Here is a 17,418-nt window from a genome sequence, read left to right on the forward strand (position 1 = left end):
GGTCCCAACACAATATGGCTGTAATTGTTTTTTCTATCTTGAAGTGTTTCAGGAAGCCAGGGGAGCCCCCGCAAAGCCATCCGATATCTCAGAGATGTTTGGGATTTAGAATGACGCATTTCTTGAAATACAAGTGTCTGTTAGAGTGATTTTGTCTTCTTCTCTCAGGTTTAAAAAGGGGTTTGAGTCAGAACCAACACTACACTCTGGTATCAACTATGCTGTTCTACTCCTGGCAGCCGGACAACAGTTCGACACATCATTCGAGCTTCGCAAAGTGGGTGAGTGGATGCTAGATTGGATATTTGTCCTTGCTCCGCAACAGTCCTTCAATATCAGTCATATCTATCCAGGGCATGAATTTGAAAAAGGTAAATTACAAACAGAAAGCTTGTGTTTTATGATTTATATCTATACATGGGACAATCTTTTTTTATTAATAATGGAAAAAATTATTGTGTAATGTTAAAGGTTTGAAAGGTGATAATATGCCAATGTTGTGTTTACAACTTGTTGCACTGCCTCCAAGTGGCCAAAAAATCCATGGTAATACTTTCTATGAAGGTCATCGCTATAATGACTTATGCATATATTTATAACATGATATAATGCGTCCATAAGACATTATAACAGTTGTTATAATCACTTACAAACATGCATTAGGCGCTATAGCAAAGTTCATAACGTATTATGAACTTTTGATTTAATGTTTTATAACGAATAGTAATACCAGTTTATATCAATGTGCGGCAAGAATCTCCAACCATGTTCCATAACACATTATAACCACCGACTCTGCCTCGTTATGAATACATTTTAGTCACCGTTTACAATTAGTGATAAAAAATGGAATAATAGCTTATAGTAATGTTTAAAGTTATATAGCATGTCTTTGTTTGCTTTAAGTAAAATGTTAAAATATCTCTGTATAATATATTGTGGTGGACATAATACCATATAAACTAATTATAAGACCTTATAACACGTAATTGTTTGCTTTAAGTAAAGTGACACACATTTTGTGCAGGAAAACAACTTTTATTTATGTTTCTTCACTTTATGAACAATCTGTATGAATTTTGAACATTTTGCAATTTAGCACAAAAATACAACATAATTACATGAAGGACACCCATTCTCAGGGTGGTGAGAGATCGCTCAAGAGCAGACCTGTTGCCGACCAACATCATGTAAGAAGAGGCTCAGATGTTGTCACAGATGAATGGCGAGCCTGTGGACAGGCCCTAACAGATGCAGTGGACAATTAAAGACAACCACTTCACAAAATGTAGCCTATTAAAAGACAGTTCATAATACATTATGAACTTTGCAATAGCGCCTAATGCATGTTTATAAGTGATTATAACAATTGTTATAATGTCTTATGGACGCATTATATCGTGTTATAAATATATGCATAAGTCATTATAGCGATGACCTTCAAAAGGTTGATATGTCAAACATGTCAGCAAACAGATTCCTGTTTGAACATCCAGCAGACAAAACAGAACATTAGCGTACATTTATGTTTCTGTCCACCTGACGAAAGAGTCCAATATTGGCTCTCCTTTACCTCTGTTTTGATCTCCAACGGAAGCTATTAAGTAGCCAATAGCTCCACTATGTTTACTAGCTAGTTACTTACTCTATCTGTCTGTCGTTGGATGCTGGGAAAGGTAGTATATAATAGTTTTAATTGAAAACAGCTTCTGCTTTTGCCTTGAAATCTGAGGCTCAGAGAAGTTCAGGAATGTGGGAAACAGATCAAGGAGTCCTGGGAATCAGCCTGCAGCTCCTTTAACTTAGCCCCACCCTCTGTTCCTCCAGACCCTGCGTTCCCCAATATTTTTCCCTGCTACCCCCACCTGCCTCTCCAAATGACTGGCTACTGCAGCAGGACATGTAGCAGCAGCTTCCCTTAGCAGAAGACATGACAATTACCTTGGACCTTTAAACAAAATATAATGGCAAATATCTACACCGCAAGTTGTGGCATATCCAAGTAGAGTTTTTGTAGAGTCCTCAGCTACCTTGTCTGCTTAAACCCTCAGTTTGAGATGGCCTAAGGGCAAACATTAACTCTTTCTGGTTTTCCAGGAGTGAAGCTGAGCAGCCTGTTGGGGAAAAAAGGCAGCCTGGACAAGCTGCAGAGTTACTGGGATGTAGGCTTCTTCCTGGGTGCCAGCATCCTGGCCTGCGACAACACCAGGGTCATCCAGGCCTCTGAGAAACTATTTAAACTCAAAGCCCCCGTCTGGTGAGAACACCAATAAGCCATTCTCAGATTAGCATGCTGAAAAACACATTTTAGATTGCATCGATAACCAACTGTGTGCTCTGCTTTCCCTTGAAAACACAGTGGCCATCTGTGGCCATTGTGTAAGCATTTGGTGTATTTCACATTGAGAACAGAAAATATAAAAAGGAACTATTGCTCATTTGAACAGCACTGTCTTTACATGGATTTGATGAATATACCACTTTGTGTTGTTAGGAGTTTAAAATATGTTGGAATGCAAATAATTTGCTCTATGGGAAGAAATACTTTTCCTCAATATGAAATATAAAAAAATAGAAATATAAAGAAATTGGTTGAGTTTCCTAAACTGTGAAGTGTGGAGGTATTGGTGTGTTGTAATGGCAAAACAGGAAAATAAGGCCCAAAATGATCCTTTTTAGAAATGACGAGCGTTAGAAATTTGTCTAATGCATGCTGTTCTCACATAATTATATTATAGTGAAGGAACAAAGTCTTAACTATCTGCAATCCATAATTTCCCAATTTATAGCCATTCTTTAAGATTTTATGAGACTGTGTGAGATGTACAACATGTGGGAGTACAGTAAGCTGTCTGCCTTTTTTGCGGTACGTAAGACTGCTGTTCCTAATTTGTGTTAGTGCTGTGAAAACTCTTTTAAGTTTCCATTAATGTCACAAAGAAAAATGAGCCCCAGCATGGAATATAATACACATGCAACTTATCTGGCAGTAAGTTATTTTGTTTGTAATATCAGATGTTTTTCTGTTGAGAAATGGGGTGACAAAGTTTCCTCTAGTTCTGACATTTGGTTAAATTTGGTTAAATAAATCATGGATGCCGGGCTTTTTTTTAGGACACAGTGGATAAATTTTCTTTTTTTATTCTCTCTGGTTTTGTTTCAGGTATCTGCGCTCGCTGGTGGAAACCATCTTGATCTATAAACAGTTTAAGAAACCCGGCACGGAGCAGCCGAGCTCCAAGCAGGAGCTGTTGGACTTCTGGATGGACTTTCTGGTGGAGGCCACCAAGAAAGACGTCTCCTCTGTCCGATTTCCTGTAAGTGACAAGAACCCAATTAATCCCAAATGATGCAGCTCAGGGGCCAAACTGTGGCTGCAATTTACTGGGCAGCTCTCGGGTAAATAATGTTGAAACAAAAAGGATTATGCATGCTCAGCAAACCTTCATTGGTTAAATAACGCAAAAAGTGTAACATGCAATTTATCTCCTCTCCAGGTGTTGATATTAGAGCCCACTAAAGTCTACCAGCCTTCATATTTGTCCATAAACAAAGATGTAGATGACAACACCGTGTCTATCTGGCATGTTGCTCCTGACGACAAGGTGGGTGGCAAACAACTTTGACCCAGCAATTCTGCATTTCTACTGTTTGTTCAATTCCCTCAAATTCTGGAATTTGCACTGCCGTTTCTTCTACTAGTAATAACCTGCTCCTGAATCTAAGAATGAAACATGGACCAGTTAGAAAAACATCCATCCTCCTCCTTCTGTTATTTAAAATACATGCACTACCTGTCTGGATGTATAATTGCATGGTTTGAATCGCAACCAGCACCAATATTACTCTGTCGAGCTTAGAGAAAAATAGTAAACCAATCATTTGGGAGATTTATAAACCCATTTTTTAAGTGAAGAAGGCTTGGTGCTCAATGCCACATAAGAGAAGATTTCTCCGTGCTACCATGTTAGCATACATTATTTGGAGCTACGTGTTTACAGTAGCAGTGAGAGATAAAATGAAATGATTAGTTAGGTTTTGTGCAAGATATTGGCAAGAAAATAAACATAAAATATGATATAAAGGCTGTTAGTAAACATGGATTGCTCAGCTTGTTTAATAGTAAGTGAAGCTAGTGGGTGATGGTAGATGGTGAATAATAATCACACCATAGCCGCAGAAAATGCTTGTTTCTGATTGGCTGGCAGATCATAGAGTCCAACTTCATATAAAATTATACATTGGTACACCTGAAACATGCTCTGTATCATGCTCATCAGTTTAAAATCGATGGTGGTTGTGACTTTTCCTGTTTTGTTGTCTTTGGTTAAATGCCATGCTAAGATATTGGACTCTTGTTTCCTGTCACGAAGTTCTTTGCATCTGCCTTATTGATAATTTTCTCATTTTGTAGTGCATTATTGCTAACCTAATAGTAAACTTGCTACATCAGCTACTCTGACTTAATATTTTCATTTAATTCATGAGCTATAGCCAATGTAATAAAAACCACTAATGTATTTTTATCACCGTAAGGCCAGTCAGCATATGTTGAATAATGCTACTGCTCTAATACTACTATCACTCTGCTATAATCAGTCTGTGTAGTATATTCCCAGAAGCTGTAATGTTATTTGATCTTACCTGCAGCACAAGGGGATTCATGAGTGGAACTACAGCGCCACATCAATACGAGGTGTCAGGTCAGTGTCTGCTGTCTTTAATGATACGCTCATATTACAACCGAGTGATGTGACAGCTACCTCACACCTGTCTCCACAGGGTGGTTGTTTTTTTGTTTTTTAAATTTTTTATTTCTTTGTCCAGGAAAGGCATGTGTACAAAACATACAACATCATTTATCATCTTTACAGTACAAAATCCTTTCCCCAGTTTTTACTGGGTGATTGTTTTAAATTTATCATCAGATGGTGGGTAGGATAAAAATTTTTTTGCTTCACTATGTCTCAAAAAGTTAACAGAGGAATACATTGAACCATTTCTGCCATGGAGACTCTTTCAAACCCAACTTGCCATCATGTTTGTACTGTTTTCGTATCACCTCGCTTGCTTGTCCTATGGCATGTGTCTATTCCATGCTAATGTGCAATAACAAAAATAGCAGTGGAAAGTAACACTAACTCAAGTAATTTATTTAAGTGCAAGTTTGAGGTATTTGTACTTAACTTGAGTATTTCCATTTTATGCATCTTTATACTTCTACTCCACTACATATCAGAATATTGTATTTTTTACTGCACTACATTTGTCTGACAGCTTCAGTTACTTTTCACATTATAATTGTTGATACTCTTCCTGTCCTGAAAACAGTGTATATCCAAATTTGGTGATTTTGAAATCAGTTTTTTTTTTCTGTTGAACTGAAGGATGATGTGTTCCTTTTATGGTTGGAGACATGTTTCCTACTTCTTAACTCAATAAACTAAACATGGCTGCAGATTAAACTACCAAACAGTATATAAACTAGTTGAAATTAGCACAACCTTAAACATCTACAGTAAAATGCAACATACACATTAATGTACCTATATTACACTGACTTTTGATAATTTAAGTTAATTTAGCTTTTACTTAAGTTAGGTTTTGAATGCCGGACTTTTACCTGCAGTGGAGTATTTTCACAGTGTGGTATTTGTAGTATTGACTTAAGTGCAATACTTCTGATACTTCCATCACTGGTAATGGAGTATACCGAGACAACAAAATCTTTTTCTTTTCCTTTATTTTTTTCCTTTTATTAAAACCTCTTTTTCAGGAGAGATCTGGATAAGAAAGGAGGACAAACTGTTTCATGACAACAAATGCAAAGCAGATAAACAGGATAGAAACAAAACTAAGAGTCTACAGCCACACTTGCAACTCTGTGAGGAGCTAATGCTATCATGCTGTTGTTTAACACTGTAATGGTTACCATGTTCTCCATCTTAGCTTAGTGTGTAAGCATGCTAATATTTTCTAATTAGCAATGCACAGCTGGAGTTGATGGGAATGTGTGTGGTTTTTGCAAGTCATAAACCAAATATATTGGCGAAAATATTACCTGAAGTAGGAGTAGATGAAAAAGTAAAGGGCCAAAGTTATTGCCAAAGTTTATTACAATTAATCCTTTGGGAACCATGAATGTCTGTATAAAATATTATGACAATACATCAAATAGTTATTGAGATATTTTAGTGGTGGACTGGACCAACAGACCAACATTACCATCGTAATCTAGCCGATTATATGGATTTACTGCTAACTGTAAGTATTTAAAGGACTTACATTAGGACCTTATATGTGCAGAGCTATGTAAGCATGCAGAAAAGCACTGCAAAAAGCATTTTGTTAAATGCAGTGGTAAATAATATAGGAGCATGCAGTCTCTGTGCATTACTATCACTCCACATCTTATAGCTCCAGACTTTACCAGAGTGCTCCATTACGACCACAGTCTGGCAGAGGCAGTTTTCATGATGTCTCTGTGCCTCCTTTTCCACGGTCCTCAAAGGAATTCAGTTTCAGATGAGGGAGAAGTGGAGGGCTGTGCTCACATGTTGCTAGGGAACGACTCATTCTCTGTGCCCACTCAGCCTGCAGACAGTCAGCAGGACACAATAGCAGCTCTGCGAGCAACAAAACGACCTCACATACAGCCGCTTCATTGTCTGGCTCAGCAGCTCTGGCCTTGGCGCACTGGCTAAGAAATGGACAAGCACTCATCCCAGCAGATAAAAGTTTCATTTAGTTTTTTGAATCAAAGCTCTCCATCTTTTGTGCCATAATTCAGCAACATTTAATTTGACAGTTTGCAACATAAGTTTTGTGTTTGTTCCAGTTGCGGAATTTATCTAGAAACAAACTTAATAACTGGTGCTGCAGCTCATACTCATAACAATGCATACTTACAGTGAAAAACATTTAGTTGTATGTGTGCATCCTGCATTTATCACATCTACTGGGGTTTATATTTTGATAGAGTGGCTGTCCACATGCAGTGACAAAAAGTATTTTATTTCATGCCAGAGATTTGTTGGCTGATGTCATGTTCAGTAAAAAGGTTTGATTAATTTTCTGAGTAATATCTTCTCTCATGGGATTATTGTCCAACTAACTGTGAACTGTTTCTCCTTAGCATCTCCAAGTTTGATGAGCGCAGTGCCTTCCTCTACGTTCTTCACAATGCAGAGGACTTCCAGATCTATTTCTGTACAGAGATGCACTGTAAAAGGTTGGTCTGTGTGTTTGCTTGACATCATTAACAGTTACTAGACTGTTAAGCGTGTTAAGATTACAAATCCTCACTTAATGTAACAAGAAATATTTAATGACCAGTTTCTATTAGTTTAATTTATAAATTTATAGTTTATATTATTTGGTTTTATGTTACCACTTTTCTAGTAACTCAGTCTTTATTAAGTGTTTTAACTAATTGCTTTATGAATGGGTAGTAAATCTGTTATAAGTCGTTAAGAACAAATTTTGTGTTGCCATGTTGCCAAATCTCTGACTGATTTGACCGTTAGACAACTTATCTTCTGGAGAAACAACTTATCTGTAAAGGATTAGAAAACAATTTATTAACCTCTTATAGCCAACAGGATTCCCGCAGCTCCTTCAAATCAAATAAGGGAAATCAAGGTCATAAATTGTCTTAAATTTACCCTAAATCTGCTGTAGGTATTAAATTTGCTGATGGTACTTTTAAGGCTGATGTGGAAATTGTACAGTGGTCTACAGTAAAATGTCTAATTAATATAACTTTTATGTTGCGTTTACGTTAGGTGCAGTAGTTGACATCAGGCGTGTGTCATATTTCATTATCAGCAGTCGGGGTTGCAAGTTGGGAAGATGCAAGTTTAATACATTAAAAGAATTATCTATAACTACATGCTTTAATAACTTTCTAAAGTGTCTCTTTTCACTGTGATTTGTCTTTCTCCATGGATTATTAGCGGTGCTAAAGAGAGAGGTAAACAAGACTGGATCACAGGGTATCAAACCACCAACACCACAATAAATGGACAACCTGCTCTGACATCCAAAAAAATATTATATTATACTATTTTTATAACTTTAATTTCATTGAACCAACATCTGATTTTTCTTATCTAGTTTTGCTCATGAAGATTTATGTCAGTCTAGAAGGGTTGTAAACTCTCTCCCACTGCAGTGAGTTTCTCGTCTCTGCTTGTGCCCATCCCTACAGTAGTTCAGACACTCTTGTCATCACTCTACTCAGGTGGGAAGTTTCACACCTCCCCGTTGCCACGAACACACCTTGTTTCATTTTGGAAACATCATGTTCCTTGCTAGCTGCTCAGTAAGACTTGTGACTCTCACATCAAAGGCTAGCGAGCAGTTCCAGTTCCATTATGTGGAGTGTGAGATGCAGTGAGTCATGCCTGCTGTTGTTATGATGCTCTCTTTTAATACAGAGAAAGGAGTGACAGTGGCAAGGAAGGGGTAAGAAAGAAGGAAGAAGTAGACGTAAGGTGGTAGAAAGAGGAAGAGTCCCACATGCATGATCGGCATATGCGCATGCACAATCACATGTATCACAGAACACCTGCAGGTATGCCATGTGTGACAACATGATGTGGCGATTTGCTAATTCACAGCTTGTGTGCAGCTAGAATGGTGAAGTTCATTATATGTATATATTTGTGTGGGAGGTGTGCCTGTAAACATACTGGAACCCCTTCTGGATAAGACCACCAGCTAAATACACTACTGAATGACAATATGTACGTACTGGATCTCAGACAAAATCTGCAAATTACATTAAATGGCTCTAAAATGATTCAGTCTAGATAGAAAAAAATTAGCCAAACGCCTAGAGTGAGATTGTCTCTTTAATACTTTATTTTGTAAATGTCTTCTTACTGTAATTGATGAAGATATCCGCTGTAATGTGGATAAGAATCTGTGACCTGACAGACAGGAACATCAGCCTAAGGAGTGTTTCACATGCTTACATTTCTAATCTTGTAAATTTTTCCATTGTGCTATGCAGTGCTGTAAAACAGTCCTTTCTTCTTTTCTGCATCACAATGACATGGTCTGTCAACAACTTACAACAGTAAAAACGTAACTGAATCCTGTCCAATCTCTTGCCATGTATAATTTTATACTGTTGAAATTGATATGACATATTGAAAAAAAATGCAGCCTTGTGCATTTTCAATCATTGTCATCAAAGTTAGCCATAGTTTACATCAGAAAACACTTAGAGTACACTGTTATATTGATAACATGGCTGAACATTTTGACTATCTTGTTCATAAACAATGACACAACGACTTGTCATTCTGATAGTGTCAGGACCGGGGGCCAGAAACTCAGACGCAGACTTAGAGAATGAACAAAGTGGTTTATTGTGCACAAGGGTGACCCGGGAGAGGTTGGGGTGAGGTGGTCGTTCCGAGGGCATGTGGTTCTGGTCCCCGAGCTTCGATGATTCCGGAGCACAGGAGGGAATCCGCGTGGTGCGTGTGCAGGTGTCCTAAGGGCGAGACAGAGAGAGTAGTTAAATACTAGTACAAGGGTTCAGACAAGATACTGATACTTATGACAGACAAACTGGCTGGCGTGCTCGTACTGTGAGGTACAACGATCCGACGGGGACTGGAAGGTTGGCTGGTCTCTTAAAGGTGTGTTGATTGCAGGCGGAGGCCCTGATGTGCTGATTGCGGATGTGCTTCAGGTGGGAAAACCTGGAGCTCAGACCACCACGCCCACCAGCAACCTCAGAGCAGCAGGCAGGCCAGGGTCATGACCGGGGGTTCGTGACAGTACCCCCTCCCCGACGAGAGCCTCCCAGCAATCCTCCAGGCGGGTGGAGGGGCCGGGAGAGGAGGGAGCAGGGGGCTGATGAGGACAGGCTTGAGCAGGGACAAGCAACGCAGAGTCGTCTCCAGCTTCTGGTTGGCTCGCTCTGCCTGGCCGTTAGCTTGGGGATGGAACCCCGAGGTCAGGCTGATGGTGGCCCCGATGGCACGGCAGAACGCCCTCCAGACCTCTGATGTGAACTGTGGACCCCGGTCCGAGACAATGTCCAATGGTAGACCGTGGAACATGAACACCACCGAGACCAGGAGTTCAGCGGTTTCCTTAACTGTGGGCAGCGGCAGATAACGTGCAAATTTGCTAAAGCGATCCAACACAGTGAGTACCACAGTCATACCTTTCGACGGGGGCAGCCCAGACACAAAATCCAGAGATAGGTGGGACCAAGGACGACGAGGTATGGGTAGAGGCTGCAGGTATCCTGGGGGAAGCCGGTTGGAGCCTTTGTTCTATGACCGGGACAGGCAGAAACAAAGGCATGGACATCGGCCCTCATCTCTGGCCACCAAAAACGTCTGCGCAGGAAGGCCAGAGAGCGGGTCACTCCCGGATGGCATGAGAGTTTGGAGGAGTGACCCCACTGTAGCACAGACGAACGAACAGAGAGGCACAAACAAGCGGCCCGGGGGGCCGTTACCTGGGTCTGGCTGATGCTGAAGGGCCGTTCTCGCCTCCTTCTCAATCTCCCACATGGCCGCCCCAATGATACAAGTCTTGGGTATTATGGGGTCCGGGTCTACCGTAGTACCCTCTCTGACGAACATCCGGGATAGAGAGTCAGGCTTAGCATTCCTGGATCCGGGACTGTAGGTAAGGGCAAAATTGAACCGACCAAAGAAAAGCGCCCACCTGGCCTGACGGGGGTTCAGGCGCTTCACTGAGCGGATGTATTCCAGGTTCTTATGGTCGGTCCAGACCACAAACGGTTGCTCGGTCATCTTAACGGCCAATAATTCCCGGTTACCGACATCATAATTCTGTTCAGAGGGAGACAACCGATGAGAAGAATGCACAAGGGTGAAGCTTATCGTCCTTGAGTGACCGTTGGGACAGGACCGCTCCCACCCCTACGTCCGAAGCATCCACCTCCACCACAAACTGCCGGGACAGGTCAGGGCTGGCCGTCCCCCAGCTGCATGGGCTCGCCCTCGGGGTCCTCCTCTCGCCGAGCGGGCTCCAGTGTGGGTTCAGGATGAGGGGGTCTGGATCGTACCGGAGCTGGAGAGCGTACTCTGCGGCGGGGGGGGTGACGTCCCTGCTGGGGCTGCCGCGTTTCTGCCGTTGTCTCTCTCGGCAGCGATTATCTATCCGAATTGACAGGGTAATGAGATTATCCAGACATTCAGGTTCAGGGTGGGACACTAGTTCATCTTTTAAATGTTCGTTTAACCCATTGATGAATACAGACAGTAGAGACGCCTCATTCCATCCACTCTCAACGGGCCAGGGTCCTGAACTCAACGGCGTACTCAGCAACGCTCCGGAGTCCCATAGGAGGCATAGGAGGTGGTTATCTGGTCCTGCCTCCTCCAGTGAACCAAGGCCCATTCCAACGCTGCTCCGCGCAGCAGTCCGATGAGGTAGGCAATTTTCGACCTTTCTGAGGCATAGGTGAGGGGTTGGAGAGCGAAGACAAGACCACATTGCATGAGGAGAGTTTTGCATTGGCCTAAGTTGCCATCATACCTCTCTGGTGGGGATACCCACGGTTCCCTGGCGGAGCTTGTGGCCGCTAATGCGGCAGGTGCGGGTGGAGGACTTTGCAGGGAGTCCTGGAGGTTTCCCATGTGGAGTGACAGATCTTGTAGTCCTCCCATGATTTCCTGAAGGGCAGTGCTGTGTTGATCCAAGATCGCTCCCTGAGTGGAGACTGCATGGCAGACCGGCTCTAGGTCTGCTGAGTCCATTCTGGTCGGATCGTTCTGTCAGGACCGGGGGCCAGAAACTCAAACGCAGACTTAGAGAATGAACAGAAGTGGTTTATTGTGCACAAGGGTGACCCGGGAGAGGTTGGGGTGAGGTGGTCGTTCCGAGGGCATGTGGTTCTGGTCCCCGAGCTTCGATGATTCCGGGGCACAGGAGGGAATCCGCGTGGTGCGTGTGCAGGTGTCCTAAGGGCGAGACAGAGAGAGTAGTTAAATACTAGTACAAGGGTTCAGACAAGATACTGATACTTATGACAGACAAACTGGCTGGCGTGCTCGTACTGTGAGGTACAACGATCCGACGGGGACTGGAAGGTTGGCTGGTCTCTTAAAGGTGTGTTGATTGCAGGCGGAGGCCCTGATGTGCTGATTGCGGATGTGCTTCAGGTGGGAAAACCTGGAGCTCAGACCACACGCCCACCAGCAACCTCAGAGCAGCAGGCAGGCCAGAGTCACGACCAGGGGTTCGTGACAGATAGCACTGCGTGTTCACTGAAGATTTGCTTTTGAGAGTAAGGATTTTGAGCAAGTTGTGGGCTTTTGCAGGTAATCCACTATGTTTGTGCTGTTTGATCGATATGTTTCGAGAAATGCACAAAAGCGAGTGAGAAAAAACTGTATGGTTACATGCAATGTTACTTTTCTTTACTCTTTTTAAATGCAGGCTGTACGGTTTTTAAAAAAAATGTTTAACAGGCAGGTATTGGTTTCTCTTTGTACAAAATGAATTAGCAGAACCTGCTCATATTGTGAAATCCATTTTATTATTGTTGAATGAATGAAGTAGTCCAACTGCTGTTTTGAGTGGTGGATAACATACATCCAAACTTATAAGACACAGTCTTGGTTTGCAAAATGGTTAGTTGTCATAGTATAAGTATGATGAGAGCTTACTCACTGAAATTCACTGTGGATTGGACAATACAAGACAGAATGCAAGTATTTGTTGTGTTGGCTCTGGTCTAGCACATTGGCTTTTAGTATTTTTTGACTTTGAGCTTTAGTTTGTGAGGGTTTACATCGATATTGGGTTGGCAGAGTAAGGAGGATCATAGCCTTATCATTGTATCCAAAAATTTGAACACTATGTTAAGGCCATGAGTCCTTCACGTTTCACCGGGTATAGATAAAACCACCAGTATTGTAGATAAAATGTGTTTCAGTGGAGCCAAATTAATAGTAGCTGTCCAAAATCATAGAGACTCCACTTTATATTGCTAAGCACCCAGCAATGAAGCTGTGTGGACATAATGTGTGCTCTCTGTATTTTGGACTGATCTGGCTTTTCTTTGGCAGATTCTGCGATCTGGTCAACAGCCTAACAGAGGAGGCCTGGAAAGGTCCAGAGGAGGGAGACTGCGAAGCTGACACCCTAGAGGTGAGAGGACTGAAGACCCGATTCCCTCACATATTGGTTGAGATATTTTTTTAGCCATGTAAACTTTGGTTATAAATATTTAAACTATCTTTTTGATAGTTATAGTTTATAGATACAACAGATTCAGTGCACAGAGGAATCGCTTACCCCAGCTTTAATAGACAGAATTCCTTTAAATACAGGAATCCCCTCACATTTTATTAATCTGAAAACACTTTTCACAGCACAGATTTAGCAAAATACATAACCTCTACACTACTGCAACTCTTTTTCAATGCATGGGTGCCAAGAAACGGTTTACCTTTTTGTTTCTGTACATTATTTTGTTACATCCTGTTGTATCTCTGTGGTGCTCTTTGCCTGCTTTTAAAATGTCACAGGAAATATGATGTGATGTGGTGTTTCCATCAAAAGAATTGAAATGCTGACAGAAAAAAAAATCATTGACCACAAAACCATCTTTCAACAGTTAATTATCCTTGTGAAAGTTCCTTGTTATAGTAGTGCTAGATCTGACTATTTCTCATGCCTCCATCAAACAATTTTTTTTTTTGCAGAATTGAATTATGAAATAATTAATCAACAATGTGTTTCCTTCATTTTTTTAAATACCATAATGTTTGGCAAAATCTAGCATGTATGAACTCAAGATTTCCATCTGGCTTTTCTAATTCAGTTCATCACAATTTGCATTATAATAACTGGATCAAAACCCAGCTGCAAACCTGGTGAAAATGAACAATAACCTGCTGGGATAAGGCCTGGATTTAGCTTTAGTGCTTTGTATGCTTTGACAGTACAGAACAGACACCTGCTGCTGCAATCACCTGTCTTCCCAGCGGAGCCTCAGGGAAAGTGAAGCTTATTCCCCGAAAACACTGCTGCACCCTTTTTGACTCAGTGGTGTGGCACAGATCAAATTTGGTTTCTCTCAAGAGCTAGTTTTATTTATGTAAGACTAAATTTACTGTCTGTGTGTCTCCAGCCTTTACACAACACGACCTGCCCTGAAAAGCAGGGTCTTAGCTTGTTTCCTGTAAACATTAATCACATGATTGAAAAAAGGAAATTATGCTGGTTGAGCCTTTCTTACGGAGGTTTCATCAGGGTCAAGGACCATTGTAACAGGTTTAAAGTGACCTGATTACAAAGAAAAAAAACGTTTAAGTTTATTAAAGCTGGGGTAAACAACTTTGGAGACTTGGCAATAGATTTAGAAAGTATCCAACCAAAAAACCCCACCCCTTACCCAAATCACATTTTTAGAGTGCACGGGCAGGTAGGCCAGCCACTCATTATATTCAACTGAATGAAATGATTGGCCGTGCTAATTACAAACCTCCGACAGCCATAGATTCCGGATTTTCTTATTAATTTTTCTGTCAGAGCATTTGATTTATTGATTGCTTTAAGTATGTAAATAGAATTTTAACAAATATTAGAAGATATAAGTAATCAAATAAGTTGTTATGTTATTGTCATATAAAGATTTGCAAGATATGTTTAAAGGGATAAAAGAAAACTAATTTGGACTTTGTTTCTGGTGCTTTTTAATAGATGGTACCTACTGTATGTGATTATTTACCATTTACAATGTGGGAACATTACCGTAGTCTGTTGGTTTCTTCAATAAAAATGCTAATGCTAAACTCAGTAGTTTAGTGTTGTATTAGACTATAGTAACCAAATGCAGTTACATAAATTATTTCAAAGAATCATTGATTTCTAATCAAATATTACACTACTGCAGGCACAGTGGTAAGAACATATCAGGTCTTAAATTGCGTTAAGTAAGTTGCATGCTTGTTGCCCTTATCTCCTCAGTACGACTATGAGTACGATGAGCATGGAGAGCGGGTGGTTCTGGGAAAAGGCACATTTGGAGTGGTGTACGCAGGCCGAGACCTCAGCAACCAGGTGCGACTGGCCATCAAAGAAATACCAGAGAGAGACAGCAGGTGAGAATCTGCCCAGACATTTGTCAGGAAAAGGCCACCATGTTGTCTTTATTTGTGACTCTAAAGGTTTCACACTGTTGTTACTGCAGAGGAAGCTTTTTTTGTAAGGAATCTCAATTCTTGTGACATTATGTCATCACTTTCATGTACAGGGTTAGTTTTAATAAGTTTAATCACCTGTTTACATCAGTGTTACCAAAACACTTTGTGTGTATCCTTGAAGTCTAACAAACATGTTTCCTTCCTCATAAAATAGATATTTTTAATACCTGGATTGTTTACATCCATGTTTGCTAGCTTGCAAACTGCTGGTCACTTTGTTAGGACATTGCTACAATTCCTTGCGCATTACAGCTACCAGTATCAGCTGTTGAATAGGGTGAAACTGGCAGCAGGAACATGTATTGCGTCGCTCATATGCTCAAGTGCATGCAGGTGCATCCTTATCTGCACAATACAAACACAACAGGGAAACTACTAGTCATCAAAAATTCCACAGGGTACCTTTTTACGAAGATAAATCCTACTATTTTTGGTATTATATTATGTATTTTTGAAAAGTGCAATTGGATCAGTTCTGTTATGAGTTTGTGCTATATAAATAGAATTGAATTGGTAACCCTCTGATCTTTGCAATAGTGCCAACATCAGACCAATATGTCATATTTGCACTCAAGATATTTTGTAATCGAATTGGCAGATTGCTTCAGCCCATTCATGTTTAGAACAGGATCAACTCTCAGCCACCCTCAGGACATACTTTACATTTTAAGCAGTTGGAAATCTTGTTTTTATTATCCTGTGCAAGATTAAATTACAGCCTGAATGTAAACAGGTGTCTGAGCTTTAATGCCTCATCTTGTTCAGCACTGCTGCTGAGCATCATTAAGAAAAGTGCTGAGACGCAGCTGAGCAGTGTCCCCAGTGGTTTCTGGCTTTCAGCGGGCTGGTATCTACTTGAGTGGCTGGTTAGTGGAGAACTGTGAAGGCAAACTCCCTCCCTCCATCTTGAGTTCCCATCACTGTTTCTGCTTAAAACGCCTGTCACCTCATAGATCTGTACTTAGTCATCTCGAATTGCAAGCAGCCGCACTTTGTTCCACTAATCACATCAGCAAGTCAGCAGGGCGCTCGGCTGCAAAGAATGTGGAGAATTTGGGTAAATAATTCACAAGAGAATTGAAATCTCAAGACAGGCAGAGAGAGAGAGAAGGAGAGAGAGAGGGTGTGAGTCATGCTGAAAGCTGACTTTGAAAAGAAATTGCTGGTTGGCATGACATCAAGATTCAGGCTGTTGACATGTCATCTATATCCTATTTATTTTCTTGTCACCTTAAGACACACAGTAACAGTGACATCTCCATGAGCCTTTTTTCTCTACTGAAAAACACTCAGACTATCAATCAATTAACTATCAGGTTAATAGAGCACATATAGTAACTTAGGATTTTTTCATGTGTTTTTATTTTCACCTGAAAAATGTCTGCAACAATTTTGATAATTGATTAATTATTTAAGTCCTAAACATAGTGGTTTTGTTTTTTTAATACAGGTACTCTCAGCCACTCCACGAGGAGATCGCTCTTCACAAGCACTTAAAGCACAAGAATATCGTCCAGTACCTCGGGTCCCTCAGCGAGAACGGCTTCATAAAAATCTTCATGGAGCAGGTGCCTGGAGGTGAGACCTCTTTTTGCGGTTACGTACGAAATAAAAGATAGAATTAGAGTTTGGTTCAAACAAGACGGCACAAAATGAAAAGAAATGGGCAGGATGCTCACCAAACAGCTTGTGCAGCATATTTCAAGTCTCAAGTACCAGAATCATCTTAAAGAAACTGTTGAAGTGGCTGTTATTGATTATCTTTGTGTTTTTCCTTTACCCTTGACCCTTACCTGAATAAAGTATACATTGCACTGATGACTATGTTTACACCACAGCTTTAATTACAACTAAACTGGAACAGATTTTTACAGTTCCAAAAAGTAATTATCAGAAAGCTAACCAAAGAGCTTATGACTCATAATCAACTTTGTACATCAAAATACTTTGTGTAACTTCTCACTAAAACAGTTTGCATTTCTGAAAGCAATGCATTGAAAATGAAGTTTGTACGTGATTTATTATTGCTATATATTGTCCCGTGGTCTCCAGGGAGTCTTTCTGCACTGCTGAGGTCCAAGTGGGGTCCTCTGAAAAATAACGAGCCCACCATCGGCTTTTACACACGGCAGATCCTGGAGGGACTTAAGTACCTGCATGAAAACCAGATCGCACATAGAGACATAAAGGTGACTGAACAGTTACT

The 17,418-nt window shown here is 40.8% G+C and overlaps 1 protein-coding gene and 1 long non-coding RNA gene across 3 annotated transcripts in view; one reads left to right on the forward strand and one right to left on the reverse strand.

The window, feature by feature from the left end:
* The window catches only part of map3k5 (mitogen-activated protein kinase kinase kinase 5), a 76,705-nt gene that overhangs the window by 43,436 nt on the left and 15,851 nt on the right, over positions 1-17,418 (forward strand). For both annotated transcript variants that reach the window (XM_038727809.1, XM_038727810.1), the window contains exons 8-17: positions 169-281; positions 2,098-2,257; positions 3,164-3,317; positions 3,498-3,605; positions 4,651-4,703; positions 7,136-7,231; positions 13,071-13,152; positions 14,977-15,110; positions 16,663-16,790; positions 17,265-17,401. In XM_038727809.1, the coding sequence (XP_038583737.1) occupies positions 169-281; positions 2,098-2,257; positions 3,164-3,317; positions 3,498-3,605; positions 4,651-4,703; positions 7,136-7,231; positions 13,071-13,152; positions 14,977-15,110; positions 16,663-16,790; positions 17,265-17,401 (1,165 nt within the window). The remainder of the gene's footprint in view (positions 1-168; positions 282-2,097; positions 2,258-3,163; positions 3,318-3,497; positions 3,606-4,650; positions 4,704-7,135; positions 7,232-13,070; positions 13,153-14,976; positions 15,111-16,662; positions 16,791-17,264; positions 17,402-17,418) is intronic.
* Positions 11,812-12,182, reverse strand: LOC119909553. Its single transcript, XR_005445478.1, has 2 exons — positions 12,057-12,182; positions 11,812-11,960 (listed from the first exon to the last, which is right to left on the reverse strand). It is a non-coding gene; the product is annotated as an uncharacterized LOC119909553 (long non-coding RNA).

Source organism: Micropterus salmoides, unplaced genomic scaffold, assembly GCF_014851395.1.
Source record: "Micropterus salmoides isolate LMB-PRFRI ecotype aquatic unplaced genomic scaffold, ASM1485139v1 Ms_hic_scaffold_18, whole genome shotgun sequence".
Classification (NCBI taxonomy): Eukaryota; Metazoa; Chordata; class Actinopteri; order Centrarchiformes; family Centrarchidae; genus Micropterus; species Micropterus salmoides.